The sequence below is a fragment of the Zootoca vivipara genome, chromosome Z1, assembly GCF_965207765.1.
Source record: "Zootoca vivipara chromosome Z1, rZooViv2.hap1.1, whole genome shotgun sequence".
In the NCBI taxonomy this organism is placed as follows: domain Eukaryota; kingdom Metazoa; phylum Chordata; class Lepidosauria; order Squamata; family Lacertidae; genus Zootoca; species Zootoca vivipara.
The window spans coordinates 28,442,032-28,459,938 of record NC_142583.1 but is presented as its reverse complement, the minus strand read 5'-3'; the positions used below and the strand labels follow the sequence as shown (position 1 = coordinate 28,459,938).

Genomic DNA, 17,907 nt, shown 5'->3' with positions numbered 1-17,907 from the left:
TTTTTCAGTCTGGGAGTTGGCACCTCAGCATTTGGGAAGGGCCATGTCTTGGTGGTAGAGCATCTTCTTTAAATGCAGGTCACCCATCCAATCCACAGCATTTCCAGGTAGAACTAGGAGAAAGCCCTGTCTGAAACCCTGGAGAGCTACTACTGTTCACTGTAGATGATGCTGAGCTAGATGGACCAATGGTCTGAATCTGTATAAGGCAGTTTCCTATGTGTCCATCACAGTTTAAAGAGTTGTAGACAGGGTATGATGCAAAAAAGGACAAAGCTCCTGAATCATTATTAGTTGTTGAGAAGAGGGAATTTCAGCAGATGTAGCTTGCATGACACTCTCATTGAAGATCTCTAACTTTTTAAAAGCAACACACACACACACACACCTTGTTTTGAATTTACTCAGCTGCTTATTGTTTTCTTATGACCAAGCCAGGGAAATAACAGATTTTGGTCTACATATTAATTAGGGGGGAAAACAAACAAATCAATCAATCAATCAATCATCCAATCAAAGAGTAAGCTACATTAAAAGAAAGGACTTTTAAAGTATTTCTTCAATTCCTGTGAAATATCATGAATACACGTTTGAGAAGGAGGTATGCATGTTAAATAACATAGTTCAGACTATAGAACATATACTTAATATCTTTGTCTGCTGTGCACTTAGAACATAGCAAAATGTAGGGGAAATGTTGCACCCCTAAATTCTAAGCTTTCTTCAGAAAACTATTTAGATAGTGATTTAATAAAAACTTCTCCTTCATCCAAAACAGTATATGAAATGTAATAGAGGCATGGATGAAACAATACCTGAAAGGTGACCCAATTGTTCAAGAAAACATCATCAAAATATTCCCTAGCTATATTGAAGTATCAGATGTTAACCTGTAACTAAGGTACATAACATTCCTACTTTGATTTTAAAGAGCTTTTCTTGTTCGGTACAGTGAAGTTAAAGAATATACCGTAGATGCTAAACCAAGAGAGAGGTCAGAAATAGAGCTATGTGTGTTTTAAAAATGCTCACATTCTCAAAATGATTGCTTTGATTCTGACAAAATTTGACAATTGCTGACCGCAAGAAAGTCCTCCTTTGAGCTGCATCAATGCATAATTTAGATGTGAACTATTACAGAGCCCTGGCATTCCTCTACATTCAGGGCAGCAGTTTACTAGGGAGTTCTGAAAATGATGTACTATGAGCAGTGAAAAAATAAAAAACCCTATGCAATAATTTATAATTGACTGCAGCCAAGGCCCTAGAGATGAATATGTATTGCATGTACCCACCTAATTGCAGCTTTCATTTTAGATGAGTGAATTTCTGACTCTTATCATGGAATGAAAGGATCTCAATGTGCGTGAGGAGGGTCTGCCAAAGACTGAGAAACAATGGAGTCAGTACGATCAGGATACAACACTTCTGTATATACCTGTGTATCTTCCTCTCTTCCCCAGGACCTTCCTCACTTTGTCCACAATATATTTCCACTCAATTGCTCCAATCCAGTGGTACCTTGTACCACTGATAGGATTGATAGGATTCTTATGCAATGATTTATCCATTCACTTCAATGTAAGGAGCAGCTCTGCGCAGGTAGATCTTTCATTTCCATTCAAATAAGTTCTCCTATTGTTTCATAATGTGCAAATATGATAAATTAGGCTTGAAATTTCTCCTTCACATTAACCCTTCTTTGAATTTTGTAATGCAATTCTCCAAACAATGTTTATAAAAATGTACATAAAAACAAATACAATAGTGGAAGTAACACAAAAATGCAGAAATTGGTTGCAAAAATGTATGTTAGTCAAAACTACATACAAAATGTGTTTATTAGGAGAAATCTACTCTGAATTTTCATGAGGATTTGGTTTTTTGTTTTGTTTTGTAAATTGCTGCAGAAACACTGAGAACTGAATTTAAGATTGGCAAAATGGGACAACGGAAATTGGCAGATCCTTTCATTCCTAGCAGTAAGGTGAAGGAAAATTAAATAAGGGCAGAGTAGAAAACAAGGGATGAAAAGAACACCAGGTCACATAATATCAGAAAAGAAGTGAAATATCATGCATTTAAAATAAACAAATCCAGATTGGGTTTTTCCTTCAAATGCATTCAACAGCAAATTCAATCCTTGGTATTTAGAAGTTAGATTTTAATACAAAGTTCTTGAATTTTAATACAAAATTTCTTGAATGTCTGACATGAGGAAGCTGCCCTTTTCAGTGAAAGGAATGCAGATGCTTATGCAGGAACTCTGCAAGTACATGGAGGCATATGCCCTGCTTAGCACTCAAGGGCACAAATGAGTTTAGAAGGCTCCACCTGCCACTTAAAGATCACTGATCAGGATTGCATGCAAGTATATCCAAAGATGGGGACCCAGGTGGCGCTGTGGGTTAAACCACAGAGTCTAGGGCTTGCTGATCAGAAGGTCGGCGGTTCGAATGCCTGCAACGGGGTGAGCTCCCGTTGCTCGGTCCCAGCTCCTGCCCACCTCGCAGTTCGAAAGCACATCAAAGTGCAAGTTGATAAATAGGGACCGTTCCGGCGGGAAGGTAAACGGCATTTCCATGCGCTGCTCTGGTTCGCCAGAAGCAGCTTTATCATGCTGGCCACATGACCCGGAAGCTGTATGTCGACAAACGCCACCTCCCTTGGCCTATAGAGTGAGATGAGCACCGCAACCCCAGAGTCGGACACGACTGAACCTGATGATCAGGGGCGCCTTTTATATCCAAAGATAAGTGTTAGTAAGATCTGCCGGACTTACTTCCGGTTACTGTGCACGTGATTGCAGTCTAAATAATTTGAAATGTAATTGTTTGTGATAAAGAACATCTTACCATGGTTGTTTCTGCAATGGATCCAAAACTGTTTATGAAGATGTTGCATGTCACATTTACCGGAGGCCCTGTAAATGAAATCAAAATGAGGAGAAATTACTGCTCACACCAAACAAACAAGCCCAAACCTGTGGCTGCTAAACCAGGGATGACAAACCTTTTTTAAGCTCAAGGTCCACATTCTCTTCTGGACAACCTTTTGGGGCAACCCATGCCATGGCGAAAGGTGACAGAGCAATGAAGGTGATGCTTATCTTTGCACATACGCTAGTTTCTACACACCCACCCACTCTGCCCTCCATCCAAGCAAGAAAGAGACATTGTCAGTAGAAGGTGTGTGTGTGTGAGGATCATTACTTGAGAGGATGTGTGGCCTCTGAGGGGCAGACTAGGAGGGCAGAATTTGGCCCCATGCATTACGTTCCCTATGCATGAGCTAAGAGAAATGGAGGTAGTACTGCAGCCCTAAGACCACCTTTCAGATATCCTTTTCTTTGGGTACCTTTCCATTTCTATGTGCATTTTAAAGAATTTCCCCTTAAAACTCCACAGAGAAATGGGATGAGATGGGTTTACCATATATTTCAGCGTATAAGACAACTGGGCGTATAAGTCGACCCCAACTTTTCCAGTTAAAATATAGAGTTTGGGATATACTCGCCGTGTAAGAAATATGACCCGGTGTATAAGACGACCCCCAACTTTTGAGATTTTCCTTAGTTAAAAAGTAGTCTTATACGCAGGGATATACAGTACGTACTTCCATTCCCTTGCCGAACTGGAGATTGTTCCACAACATCTTTTTTCTGTAATACACAATAGGCTGCCACCCAGAGACCTTGAGAGCCTATGCAAAGTTCATCTGAGAGCCAGATGTTTGGAGAAAAGGCATGTGGGTGAGGAGATGCAGAAAGTCCCAGGTTCGGTCACTGGTATCTCTGAGAAGCTGAAAAAGGCTCCTGAATTGAGCTCAAGGGCAGCCGCTGTCAGTATGGGCAAGAATGAACTAGCTGAGCCAACAGTCTGACACAACAGCAGGACTGGGACCATGTTGTGCTGACAGAATCACAGAATTGTAGATTTGGAAGGAGTCCAAAGGGTCATGTTGTGCATTGCAGGGATCACATAGAGGTTTAACTCTATTCCTGTGCATTACAGTTTACCCCTCAATACACTCATGTAGCAGATACTAGCAATCAAACTTTCCCTCCCAGAACTCATATCAGCTTCAGGAAATTTTTGGGCAGGACTGGCGGAGAGAAGAGTTAATCTGGCTCCCCAAAATCCTTGGCTCTGCTTACATGCATTTAACATTGGGCATGCATGGTGGTGTCACCATCTTTGTCCTTTTGGTTTTCAAGCATCTCATTCCGCCCCCCCCCCCACTTGTGAGTGGGAAGAACAAAAGGCTGTTGCCAGAAGGGAGGTGATTAAATGCTCCAATGCACACATGGAATACCATGATTCCAACACCTGTTGCACAATTGCACAAATTTAATTTAAACTGGATGCTAAAGTCATTTACCTTTGGAGGAGAAAAAGCAATCCAGTTGGTTCTACCAGTTGGTAGCTGATCAGAACGATCAGCTAAGCGCCTGCTATGAGACCTATAATAATGGGCAGTATGCTTGTCACTTTTAGTGGAACAATGTACACTGCAGCCTTTCAGTGCAATGACTGAAAGTGACACTATTTCAACAGATCTATTCCTTTAAGTTAAATCAAATCACATTTTACCACCCTGACAAGCTAGACAGGGTTGTCAAGTAGAAGAAAAGGGACACACTCCCTCAGGTATCTGTCAAAGGCAGTCTAGACATATTCCCTGCCTCAACATCCAACATTTGCAGAGGTCCAAAAAACCCACAAAAAAACCCCACACCCCATTCTGAACACTGGTTTTGTAGCCCTTTGTTTCACATGCATTTGAATGTATATCACTGGATTTTTCCATTCTGTCTGGGAGATCCACTAGTGAGGATGGGGAACCTGTTGACCTCCAGGCGTTGTTGGACTCTGGTGCCCACAGAGGAGTGCCTAGCAACTTTACTGCGCTCCTTTTGCCGTGTGCTGAAGATGCACCTCTTTACCACAGCCTTTGACAGCTAAGGTATTTGCTGAATTTGTACTCTTTTGTTCCATTGGGATTGGTTTGATAGTTGCCATGGTTTTAATTATTTCTATCCTTGTGTTGTTGTTCTATCCTGCTCTGGGAAGCGTGGGCATGAAATCTTCTAACTAAATAAATAAATGAGACCCAGCCAGCATGTTCAATGGCCAATGGATAACTGGGCGCTGGATCGCCAGAGGTTTTCCATTCCTGAACTAGGAGAACTGTATGTAAAATTGCTTCAAGTCCAGTGATTTTTTTTCCTGGGGGTACTCAAGTCTACGCAAGTCTATGCAGCTTCTCCCCCTCCCCCAATGTTAAAAGTGTGTCATTTACTGTAACAATATCCTGGTGAGTACCAGCACATTTTTTTCTTTTTAAAAAAAGCACTGTTTGAGCCATTTCTGTTAGTAAAGTGATTAATTATTATTACTAATAATAAACACATGTGATTCTGCTCACAGACATGCCCTTCCTTCGAGTGGGTGCTGCGAGGATGAAATGCCTCTCAAACCTAACACTCAGGAGTACGTTCACACTGCACTGCTGAAGAGATGGAGCAATTCAGAATTGTTGCATAAAGGGATTAAATTCCGGAATAATAATCATTCAATCAGTGCTTCTAATGTCTAAAATGCAGCTTTTGTATGGCTGATGTAAGAAATAATGGATTATTCTTCTGACAGGAAGAGTGCTTTTTGCAGAAGTAATGGTCTCCTTTTTTTAAAAAAATATTCTTATTAAAGATTTTCTTGGTTTACAAAAGTACATGCCTTGTCTCTTTTTTCAGGTTGTGCAGTCGTTCTTACAAATCAGTTACATTTGTTGTGAGACATTAGTGTTGAGTACAGTATAAGGTTGGGGAGGAAGAGGGGGGAAGAGGAGGGGTGGGGTGATGAGGCTTATATTCTTTTGTATAGTGTAGGTATGTGATCTCCTTTTAAAAAAATCAAATAAGGTGTCTTTTGAGACTCATTAGTACTTGGTCCTCTCTTATATATATATATGGTAACAGACCACTTTTGTTGTACTTTCCCTCTTTTCTTCTAACATGCACTGGGTGCACTTGTGGGGTTGAAGGTGAAATTCATGAATGGGAAATGAAATAAACTGTCTTGTGAATGCAGCCAATGTTTCTCTCTCTCTCTCTCTCTCTCTCTCTCTCTCTCTCTCTCTCTCTCTCTCTCTCTCTCTCTCTCTCTCTTTTGCTCTGCAACATATCTAAGTTTCTGTCTGATATTCAGGGAATAAATGTTTGGATAGTTTAACTCTAATTTTAATTACGAGGGGCAACAGGTATTAGTCTACTGAACATTAACCTAGAATGTTTGAGTTCCTCTCCCACCATCAACCACCAAGTGGCCTTAGATATCCCAGACTTAGATGCACATCTGTAAAATGGGAATAATTATGTATTATCAAAAGTAGTTATAACAAAAGGAGGATATTAGTGCATTTTATTCATTTCCATTCATATCTAATTCCAGGAAAATTAAACTAAACCTAAGGTCCTTCTTGAATAACAATAACAATTCACATGCGAGGTGGAAAACAACCATTAAATAAAAACCACTATGAAGAACCATAGGGCTGTGTCTGAATGAATAAAGCAATTGAATCACCGGAAGATTACAATGATGCTTTGCCACCATTTTGCTACAGGCTAAAAAACAAAAGTTTTTTTGATTTATTTATAATGAGCTAGACTGTCATAAGGGATAAGCAGTTGTGTCACTGCCGATGCTTTCCTGCACAGAAGCCAGTAGTAAGAAAACAATGCACTTGACAATCAATAATTGAAATAATAATTTGCCTGCCGGAAAGTGCTTGAACCATCCAAGAAAGAACCTCCGTGCCCCCACTCTAAGGTATGCAGTCCATGCATGGCAAAGCTTTTTCAGATGTAGAGCTGATGGAATGGCGTCTATCAAGCACCAGTTATACTCTACAATAGAGTTTGCTTTTAAAATGATTTTACATTAGACTATGGTTTACCATGACCACTTGAATGTGAGAGGTCCCAGAGAACAATTTGCGCCTACTATGCCCCTCTGTGTTGTTGTTTTTAGCTAACTGAAGTGTGACAGAGCGTGTGGAAGATTTAGGACGGATAAAAGAAACCTCTACTTCATGCAGTGCACAGTCAAACTATGGAACTGGGTCTCCCAGGAGGCAGTGATGGTCACTGATTTGGAGGATTAGACAAATTCATGGAGGAGAGAGAGCTATCCATGGCTATAAGCCAGGATGGCTATGCTCCACCTCCACAGTTGGAGGCAGCAATGCTTCCGAATACCAGCTACTGGAAACCACAGGAGAGGAGAGTGCTCTTGTGCTCCTGTTCTGCCCTCCTGGTTTCTCACATTGTTGGCTGCTGTGAGGACAATATGCTGGACCAGGTGGGCCATTGGCTGTTCTCATTATGAGTTTTTCAAACCAGTAATCACAGCTAAGGTCTCTCCACCTCAACCATGACCTATAGCCAAGGTTTGTTCCATGCTTACAGTTTGCAAGGAGAAGAGACCTTAGCTACAACCCCAAGTTCAGATTACATGCTAATCCAAATTTTAGCACAATTGATGCACCATACTGAGCTAAAAAGCCCAGGGAGGAGAAGGAATGTGCAATTCTGCCAATTTTGGTTTCTATCGGGCCTCATCCACGCTCTTTCTTTTCCTGTGCCTAGAAAGCACAGATCTGAGCAGTTTTCTGCTAGTCCTGTGCTTTTCTAGGCATGGTTCCAAGCAGTTTTGCCTTCGCCCCACCACTTTGCCCCAGAAAACCCACTCTTTAGCCCTAAGTCAGAACCAACGACCATCCATGGAAAAGCCAAATGCTGTTTGTTCCAATTTAACACTAAACTGCTGGTTTTCCCACAGGGAAAGCAGTGGGGCACGCAGAGATATGGATCAGCCCTTAGTTTCTCATTTTCCCCACTTATATGTTGTTTTCCATATTTCCGCATCAGTTTGCAGATTTTTTGAAAAACAAACAAACCCCTTCATGGTAATTCAGCCTTTTAGTGTGGTTTTCTCCCACTATGCACATTTTTGTATGCAGTTTTCCTTATATACACTTTTTTCAATGCAGTTCCCCCTAACAGAATGCATTTTCGTATCATATTTTCATTAATATCTGCATTTTATGCACGCTTTACCTTAGTATATGCATTCTTATACATGTTACTTGGCTGGGAAACAGCACTGCGGAATTTGGAACAGTGCGAAGTTCAAGGGGTGTTGTGCCTTGTTTTAAAAAAGCATGAATTAGGTAGGTTTACCTTTAAATTATAACTGAACTGAAATTCTTCATAATCCTGGCAAGAAGCAATGTGGCTGCCTCAGGAACCAGGGCATTTGAGCATTCATGCTAAGTCATTGGTTGGCTTTAGGTGCAGAGTCCAAAATAATATGATATTCTATTTGGCAATATTTTCTCCCACAGTATAGAAACACACACAAACCACAAAACTCAGCAAAGAGGACGCTTATCTGAGCAATAATTCCAAACCTCTCCTTGCAGGTATTCCCACAACTGACATCTTTAAATGGCATCTCAAGATGTTCCTGTTTATCCTTGCTTTTGGAACATGAATTGTATTGTTTCTGGGCTATGATTTTACAGATATTACTTAGTGCTTTAGTATTTTAATTGCAATCTTGTGATTTCATTGATATTTTTATAGCATGATTGTTTCAGTTTAATGTTTCTGTTAAGCCACTCTGTGGCAGAAGGACAGGACTTAAAAACATTAAAACTAACTGCTGCATAATAGTTTGGCTTTATATTTTTTGCAAAGTACACTTTTAAGAAAAAGTGCCAAATTAGACTTGTGTCCCTTCTGTATTCCAGCAATGACAAAATAAGGCTTTCAGTATTTAGAAAACATGTTGCAGAAGAATGCACTACTGGCTCAACATCTGCCCTATTCCACACTGTTGGCATAACCTCCTGGTGTCTATAATAAGCTCCACTATCCAATCTCCAAATGACCCTCCATGCCTTCAGCTTTCTACTAATGCTTTCCCCCGGAGATCTTTAAAAGATTCCAATAAAAAGTGGAAAGAGATTGGATTGCCTCCTATTATTTGCCTGAAGTCATCCTCTGTGCAGCGTAGCTAAGGTAGATTGAACTTGAAGTTTATGTGCTAATGGGAATAACTATGGTAAGTAAACGAGAACAGCTTTGGCTGCAAAGCATTGGCAGTGGGGGACAGAGAGAGTAATTAGGAAGATGATACCGGCACAACATCAGGAAAGTAATATTAGAAGTGCATATCTTATGTAACTGTGCAAGTTCACTTATTTAGCAACCTTCTTTTTTCTCTCACCAAGCAAAAAAACCCAACAACACAAGGATCAGCACATATTGAATAGCTGCCCATGGAGGCAGAATTAAATGGTTCCCCATGGCTAGGAAGCTGTTTGTGTGAAGTGGTTCGCTGAGTTGCTATGCAGATGAAGGAATTCAGTCTGCTCCTCTGCACATGTTTGGGTTTAAGGTTTTGATGACACTGAGAACACTAAAATAAAAAAATTCCTTCAGTAGCACCTTAAAGACCAACTAAGTTTTTATTTTGGTATGAGCTTTCGTGTGCATGCACACTTCTTCAGATACAGTGAAATGGAAGTTTCCAGGCACTTATGTAGAGAAGGGATGGGGAGGGGTGGGGATGGGGAGGGGGGATCACTCAGAAGGGTGGTGGAAATGGGTGATTGACTGACTGATAGCTGTTGATGACCGCAAACGACTGCAAATGGTTTTGCATGAAAAAGCAAGGGTTGAGATGGCTGAAGATCGCTTATCATGTATAATGAGATAAGAACCCGATATCTCTGTTCAAACCAGGTCCCTCCATGGTTTTGAGCTTGGTGATAAATTGCAATTCAGCAACTTCTCTTTCCAGTCTATTTCTGAAATTCTTTTGTAGTAAGACAGCTACTTTGAGATCTTGTATAGAATGTCCTGGGAGATTGAAGTGTTCTCCTACTGGTTTTTCTGTCTTCTGGTTCCTGATGTCAGATTTATGTCCATTTATCCTTTGGCGTAGGGTTTGGCCTGTTTGTCCAATATAGAGAGCTGAAGGGCACTGTTGGCATTTGATGGCATACACAATGTTAGAGGATGAGCAATTAAATAGTCCTGAGATGGTATGTTGGATGTTGTTGGGGCCAGTAATGGTGTTGTCTGGGTGTATGTGGCAGCAAAGTTGGCATCTGGGTTTATTGCAGGCTCTGGTACCAGTGTCCATGTTAAGTCTGGTGGTTGTATTATTGTGGGTGAGGAGTTGTTTAAGATTGGGTGGCTGTCTGTAGGCAATGAAAGGTCTTCCTCCCAGAGCTTGAGAAAGGGAGCGGTCATTGTCCACTGAGAACACTGATAGCTTACTATGTGGTCCAAGTCACCATGGGGAATGATTTAAATAAACCTCCCTATGGAAACCATTTTGTGTGAAAGAGAGTATCTCGAAAGAGGGGAGCACTGTATGCAAGCAAATGGGATAAAATGGTCTAGCAACCTACACCCCCACATTACTTTGCTACTGAAGGCTCTGGCCAATCCATACACATGGGTCATAGGGTTTCATATTTTCCTCCCACATATAATTGCATGATGCAATCCTCCACATGGATGGTAGTCACACAAAGACTGGACACGAATACTGGAATCATGTGGGCAGGACAAACTGTGTGTGTCTTTCCCAATTAGGTGATTATTGTGTGTGAAAGACCCACACCATTGGCTTACTCATCCACATCACTATTGAATAAGATTCCAATACAAGCACAGAGCCAGGATCAGAAATGGCTGAGCCACCTAAAACCCATGTAGTGGTCTCCCTCCTTTAGGAATGGTGGGCACTTCTCTCTATCCTTATCCTGACCCAGTGTTTTAGTTTCCCCACAACACTTGTGTGACCCTGACAGCACTGCAGCATCTAAGTTTTAGTTCTGACCAAATCTCTAGCACCTGATGGCTTGAAACAAACAGAATATTTGAATAACGTAAGTTCTCAGCAGCACCCATAACAGCCCATCTTTTCAAGGGAGCATAGCAGAGTACCATTGGCCTAAGGAATCTCATATCTGTCTATTTTTTATTATTATTTCCAGCCAGTTCTAGAAATACTTCCACCTTTGTATATTTAAATGCCATGCAATGTCTGTGGTTGCTTTTAAACTATGTGGGCATGTGGATGTTTAATTGCAACAGGGTGCATTTTTTTCACCCCATCCTACTCATAACTACGGTAACTGTTTTATCACTGTGCTACCTGTTATAGCTATCCGCTTGTGTGATGTTTTGGGGACTTTCTGCAGGATAGCAGGGAGGACTAGCTGGGGCGAAGTCAGGAGGTGGGCAAACTAGTTCTGCGTTCTTCCCATTTTGTGTGACAAGACTGTCACAGCCAGTTTGAAACTTCATAACAGGTGTATTACAGAACTGTTTGGCACTGAATAGCTGCAATATTCTTTAATGTTTCTAACATAACCTTAACTACATTTAGTAATTTATTTTCTGTCATCCAAAAATGTTGCAGGAATTCTCTATTCCAATTGAAATTTAGCACTGTAATGTCTCTAGAAGTTTGAACCAGCAGAAGAACATGTAGTTGTTGTTTTAAAAAAGAAAAGATTGCTGAAGTGTGAATGATTAAAACCATATTCTCAATTATGAGCCAAAAATTTTTCTTGCTTCTAAAACAATTCAAGCAACATTATAACCCAAATGGACACCTGGGAGATGACATTACCTTTGAAGTTCGGTCTTATTCTTGCATCGTAGCCAGACATCCTACCCATTAATTTATCCAGGAAATCTGATGGCGACATTGGCATGCTGCGTGATCTTGCACTGCCTGTTTCCTTTGTGGCCACCAAACTAAAAGCAAGCAAAATCACACTTTTAATCAACTTAAGCACCCAACATTTTTGAGATTCAAAAATGATGTCTTTGTAAGAATGAGCTTAAATGATAATTGTTGAAAACTAAATTGAGAATTACATTGGTACTACTTTCCATATTTTCCCCTTCCCTAAATTAACCAATCATATTTTAACAGAATAACACCAAATGAGAAAATGAATATACAGTATTTTTAAGTTTGCCACCCTAAGCAAATATCAGTGGAAACCAAAGTTGTGGCTTAGTGGAAAAAAGCTGTACCAAAGCTCTTTTAATAAATTTCATCTGGGATGCCCAAGAAGTGAATGACTCCCATTGTGAAATATATTTCCATGGGATATAAACCCTATTCAGGAATTCAACTCATAAGTGGCCCAAATGCTACAACAGAGGTTCTTACATGCGAGTAAGGAGGAAAGCTTTATCTAAGGCTTACAGTGCCAGAGGTCAGGCTATGGGTACAGATTGCCAAAAGCACAGCTAGAGAATTTAAGATCAGCATCAGGGATCTGAAAATAGATGAAAGCTGCAAAGATGTCCCAACAAATGGTCACACCTCCCTGTCAGATTTTGAGTTCAGCTGTGGCGTGCTGTCCCTGTGAGACTGGCACAAGCTTCTATGAAGAGCATGCATCTGTTACCAACAGCAGAGGCAGCCCTGAGTTTTCAGTGATGGGATGGAGGTCAGTCCCATAAGCTGTTGCTCCAGCTGCCCAGACTCCCCTCCTGGCAGGTTATAACCCTCATTCATTGCTAGGGGATCTTGCTGCTCCATGGCTAGAGCAAGATAGGCAGCTAATGGGACTGCATACACTTTTCCAACATCTAAATGCATAGGAGGCTGCATCCTCCCTCTCAGTCTGCTCCTCATCTTCCTCACCGGACAGCAACAGCTGCTCCACTTGGACTCACGGTAGTAGAACATGAGAGTAGAAGTGAATAACTTAAGCTTTGGGCCCTCCCTCACCTGCTACAAGTTGTGGCCTTGTCCTATTCATGGGGGCTTCCTGCACCACATATAATCCTGATTTTCCCAGAGCTCCTCTTTGTGTGGGGAACCTACACAGTTAGGGCAGCATTCCTCAACCCACGGCAAATGGCCACCCTCCAATTTGCTGAGGGAGACAGCAGGGGTCAGAGACAGCACATTCTGTTTGCCACCATAGCTTACTGAATATCCACGGGAAGACCACAAGCTGAATTTGAGGGTAACCACGCTCTCTCACTGCTCTTCTCCAGTGGTTAGTGTTCAGAAAACTGCCTCTGTTGATTCTGGAAGTAGCATACAGTGGTAACTCTGGTTACGAACTTAATTCATTCCGGACGTCTGTTCTTAACCTGTAACCGTTCTTAACCTGAGATACCACTTTAGCTAATGGGGCTTCCTGTTGCCGCTGCGCCACCGGCGCACAATTTCTGTTCTCATCCTGAGGTAAAGTTCTTAACCGGAGATACTACTTCTGGGTTAGCAGAGTCTGTAACCCGAAGTGTTTGTAACCCAAGGTGTTTGAAACCTGAGGTACCACTGTATAGCCACCATGGCATTACACAAGAATAAATTACAAGACTGACTGGTAATGCATGCAAAGATTCTCCCAGTCACCCACCGATGGCCTAATCCTCTGTACTTAGGCTGTGTTGTATAAATAACATACAGTCGTACTTTGGATCTCAAACGCCTTGGCTCCCGAGCAAATCGGCTCCCCAACAATCGAAACCTGGAGGTGAGTGTTCAAGTTTTCGAATGATTTTTGGAAGCTGAACATCTGACACAGTTTCTGTGGCCTCCGATTGGCTGCAGGACTCTCCTGCAGCAAATTGGAAGCCACGCCTTGGTTTTCGAATGGTTTCGGGAGTTGAACAGACTCCCAGAATGCATTCTGTTTGAGAACCAAGGTACGACTGTATAGGAATGGACTTGGAAGCACAGCCATTTGCATATATTCATAGTGTTCAGCTAGGTTTACATCCATTTAAATGGGCATAGATTGCAGCCTCAGAGTCTGAACATGCAGCTGAATGCAAGCAGGTGCCAATAATTAAGTGTCTGGATGTTGCAGCAAGAGCCACCCATTGTGTTTTATGCGTGAAGGTGCCTATGCAAATTTGACTGCCAGTCATAGACTTTGAGGGTGTGGCAGAGAGAAATTGGGTAAAGCGATCAAATCCCAATCCCTTTTACGCATGTTGGATCAACCATTTGCACAGAGCTACTGCTGTATCACAGATTAAAAGTGTTCCATGTACTGAAACCCAATGTCAAGAACACCTCTTAATGTCAGGGGGAACAAGATGCCACCCATTATCTTTCATTCTTATCTCTTTAACTTGGTTCATCCTTCAACATGCTTCCTTCTAAATCTACTTCAACGGTTTGTCTCAGCCATTTCCCAGAGCAACACAAATCCATTTCATACAAACGGTGAAGTAGGTGACTCCCTATGAAAGCTTAGTCCACAGGAAGAATGCATAAAGTACCCCCACATCATGTGACTTTTGCTGATTACACACTACAGCTTAAATCACATCACACACTAAGAGGCTTTGCATCACAACAATTTGGCATGGTGGCAGCAATGACACCACAAGACTAAAACGAGTATTAAGCCCCCAGTGACTAAGCCCCCAGTGACTAGAAACAGGCGTTGGGTTGAGTAATACTCTACAGCCTTTTAAGGGTGTCTGTGGGAAGGGGGGAGGGTTATTGTTTTGTTGTTTTGGCTTAATTATTTACTTGTGTTTCACCCTGTATTTTATTCTGTGAACCACCCTGAGATCTTCTGATGAAAGGCAGTATGTTAAATAAATAAAAATAATAAAATAAGAATACTCTTCTACATTTTACCTGTGTCATACATTTCAGGGGGGGGGGAATACATATTTTTTTTCTAAATCCATTTGAATGACACTACAGCTGTGCTTCTAAAACAGTGGGCCACATGACCCACTAGTGGACCTTGGTGCTACAACTTCCCCTACCCTTTAGCTATGCCACCCCCTTTTGCTTGGACTAATGCCAGCATCTGAATTTTTTTTATGTGCTGAGTAAAAATGGCTAGAAGACAGAAGAGTTTGGGGGGTAGATGAAAGTCTCCTTCCTCTGAGGCAAAAGTGCCAGAGAAGGTGTTGAAGGAAAATTGAAAGTGAGATAAAATGTGTGGGTGGCATTCAGTTCTTGTCCAGATTAGATCAATTGAAGTTAATGGGCATGGCTAACTTAGATTTATTATGGTACGTTCTACAGAAAGACAGCTTACCTAGAACTGTCAGCATGGTGCTTGAGGTGTTATGCACCCCATAACCTGGATAGAACAATATCTCCCCTGAAGTAAACTCTTCACCCCAGGAGGTCATATGGCAACAGATTGTTCCAGACAACTCGTTGTGCACCAAGTTCATCTTCCTTTAAAAGAAGCCTCTGCAGTGGAATTAAAACTAAAGTCAATGAAAGCAACTCTCTCCCAGGCAAAATTGTCATCTTGGCCCAACATGAAAAGTGTCATTTTAAATATCCTGCTCTTCTTGTGCATTCTGAACTCTCTGTGACATTCTAAAGGATGTTCACATACACAGAAGATCACAGTCCCAGTATAACCTATTTAAACTAAAACAAGTTAGTTTATTTTTATTTTAAATAGAATTGTTTTTAGGTTCCCTAAAAAGAATGAAAAGTAGTCAATAAATACACAGAATGACTACAGCAGTCTGTGCTGAAAAGAACCCCAAACACGCCTGAAGGGAAAAGAAATGTAATGTTTGGCTTCATACGATTTTTTTTACCCCCTCAATACATTACTCAGTACTCATCACAATATTACTCCAGTTACCAGAAGTCATGCCTGATTAATAAAAAAAATGTATCTTTATGAGGCACTCAGTCTCTGCTGTTGCTTCACCTGCTCCCGAGCCTCAACTAAGAATTAGGTGTGGTGGAAATTTAAAATAAAAACCAGCCTATACTCTGCACAAACTCAGGCATTCCTGACTCTTCATATCTTTAGTACATGACTTGAGTCCTGGCACTGAACTGAAAACAACATGTCCCTTCTAGGCTCAAGTCCCTGACACAATCCTGTTGCTTGAGTGCAAAACCAAATGTTACCAAGAATCATAGAGTTGGAGGATCATCTATTCTAGTCCAACACCCTGCAGTGCAGGAATATGAAGCTGTCCCATATTACAGGGGTCAAACTTGCAACCTTGGCATTATCAGCACCATGCTTGTCACAGTGGCCGGAGCAGGCTACTTCAGAGTAACGACGCTACGCAGCTCTGCATTTTATTCTTTTATTGGTGCTGCGTATTTACAGTGCTGAAATCATTGCTATTTACACGGAGCGATGTGGTCATTCGGTTTCAGAACCTCCGAATGGCTTTTGGCGCGTCTTTCTCCAACACAAAAGCTTTGGCAGACCCATCCTCTTTCCCCTCCTCTTTCTGCGTAATTCCGGAGTTGGGGGGATGGGTCTCCCCCCCTTATTCGCCCCTTCCTGTCCCACCTGGGACCCTGGCTCCGCTACCTTGCCTGAGCCTCGGACACGACTTCCTGCTTCCCCACTGGAATCGGAGCTCCCTCTGCTTTCCCCTGTGCTCGGGGATGGGCTTGAACTCAGGAGGGGAGGGACTTCGCGATATCCCTTGTCCCTCACAATGCTCTAACCAACCGAGCTTTCCAGGCTGACATACAGTTGGAAAGGACCTTAATGCACAATGGAACCAAATAGATTGATGCTGACAATCTGTGCTGTGAACTTACAGCAACAGCTCAAGGACTCGCTCAAGGTTTATGCCACCACAGGGAGTATTTTTCTTCATATGACAACAAAAATTCCTGGATAATGTGCCTAATGTTTCTGTTGCTCTAAGGGTCCTTCTAAACACTTCCAGTATCAGTGGCAAGTGGTGACTGCAGTTTCTGAAAGTGCAAACTTATAATAACTTACATATGCTCAACGATGTTGCAAAAGAGACTACTTGGTTTGTCAATTATATCATTTGAACATGCTCAAGCATCAGCCCTTGACTTGAAGGAACTGGTGGCCAAATTAGCAAAGGAAAATGCACGCAAAGTGATCTTTTGATGTGCCTAAAACTGAAACTTTTTAGAGACAAGATTATTCAAAAAGATTTGTGTGCTAAAACATCTGCATTTGAGAAAGATAATAAAATATTATTGTGTTACTTATTCTTGCAATTTAAATTTAGCAGTTTCAAGTTTTGTGCTTTTCAATTTTCCCCCCTAGAAGGTACCTGTTTTTAAATATTGAAGATAAATTCTTCAAGATTGCACTAAAAACACAGGATCTGCAATGCATGCCTGAGAGATGGCCACCCAACTTTCTCTACAATCAAGGAATCATAGAATCATAGAGTTGGAAGAGACCACAAGGGCCATCCAGTCCAACTCCCTGCCAAGCAGGAAACACAATCAAAGCATTCTTGACATATGCCTGTCAAGCCTCTGCTTGAAGACATCCAAAGAAGGAGACTCCACCACACTCCTTGGCAGAAAATTCCGCTGTCGAACAGCTCTTACTGTCAGGAAGTTCTTCCTAATGTTTAGGTGGAATCTTCTTTCTTGTAGTTTGAATCCATTGCTCCATGTCCGCTTCTCTGCAGCAGCAGAAAACAACCTTTCTCCCTCCTCTATATGACATCCTTTTATATATTTGAACATGGCTATCATATCACCCCTTAACCTTCTCTTCTCCAGGCTAAACATACCCAGCTCCGTAAGCCGTTTCTCATAAGGCATCGTTTCCAGGCCTTTGACCATTTTGGTTGCCCTCCTCTGGACACCTCAGTATCCTTCTTGAACTGTGGTGCCCAGAACTGGACACAGTACTCCAGGTGAGGTCTGACCAGAGCAGAATACAGTGGTACTATTACTTCCCTTGATCTAGATGCTATACTCCTATTGTTGCAGCCCAGATGTGCATTGGCTTTTTAAGCTGCTGCATCACACTGTTGACTCATGTCAAGTTTGTGGTCTACCAAGACTCCTAGATCCTTTTCACATGTTCTGCTCTCAAACC

At 41.7% G+C, this 17,907-nt stretch overlaps 1 protein-coding gene across 2 annotated transcripts in view; it reads right to left on the bottom strand.

The window, feature by feature from the left end:
* The window catches only part of GLRA3 (glycine receptor alpha 3), a 69,045-nt gene that overhangs the window by 34,268 nt on the left and 16,870 nt on the right, over positions 1-17,907 (bottom strand). For both annotated transcript variants that reach the window (XM_088659721.1, XM_088659713.1), the window contains exons 2-3: positions 11,721-11,848; positions 2,856-2,923 (exon numbers count right to left, since the gene is read on the bottom strand). In XM_088659721.1, the coding sequence (XP_088515847.1) occupies positions 2,856-2,923; positions 11,721-11,848 (196 nt within the window). The remainder of the gene's footprint in view (positions 1-2,855; positions 2,924-11,720; positions 11,849-17,907) is intronic.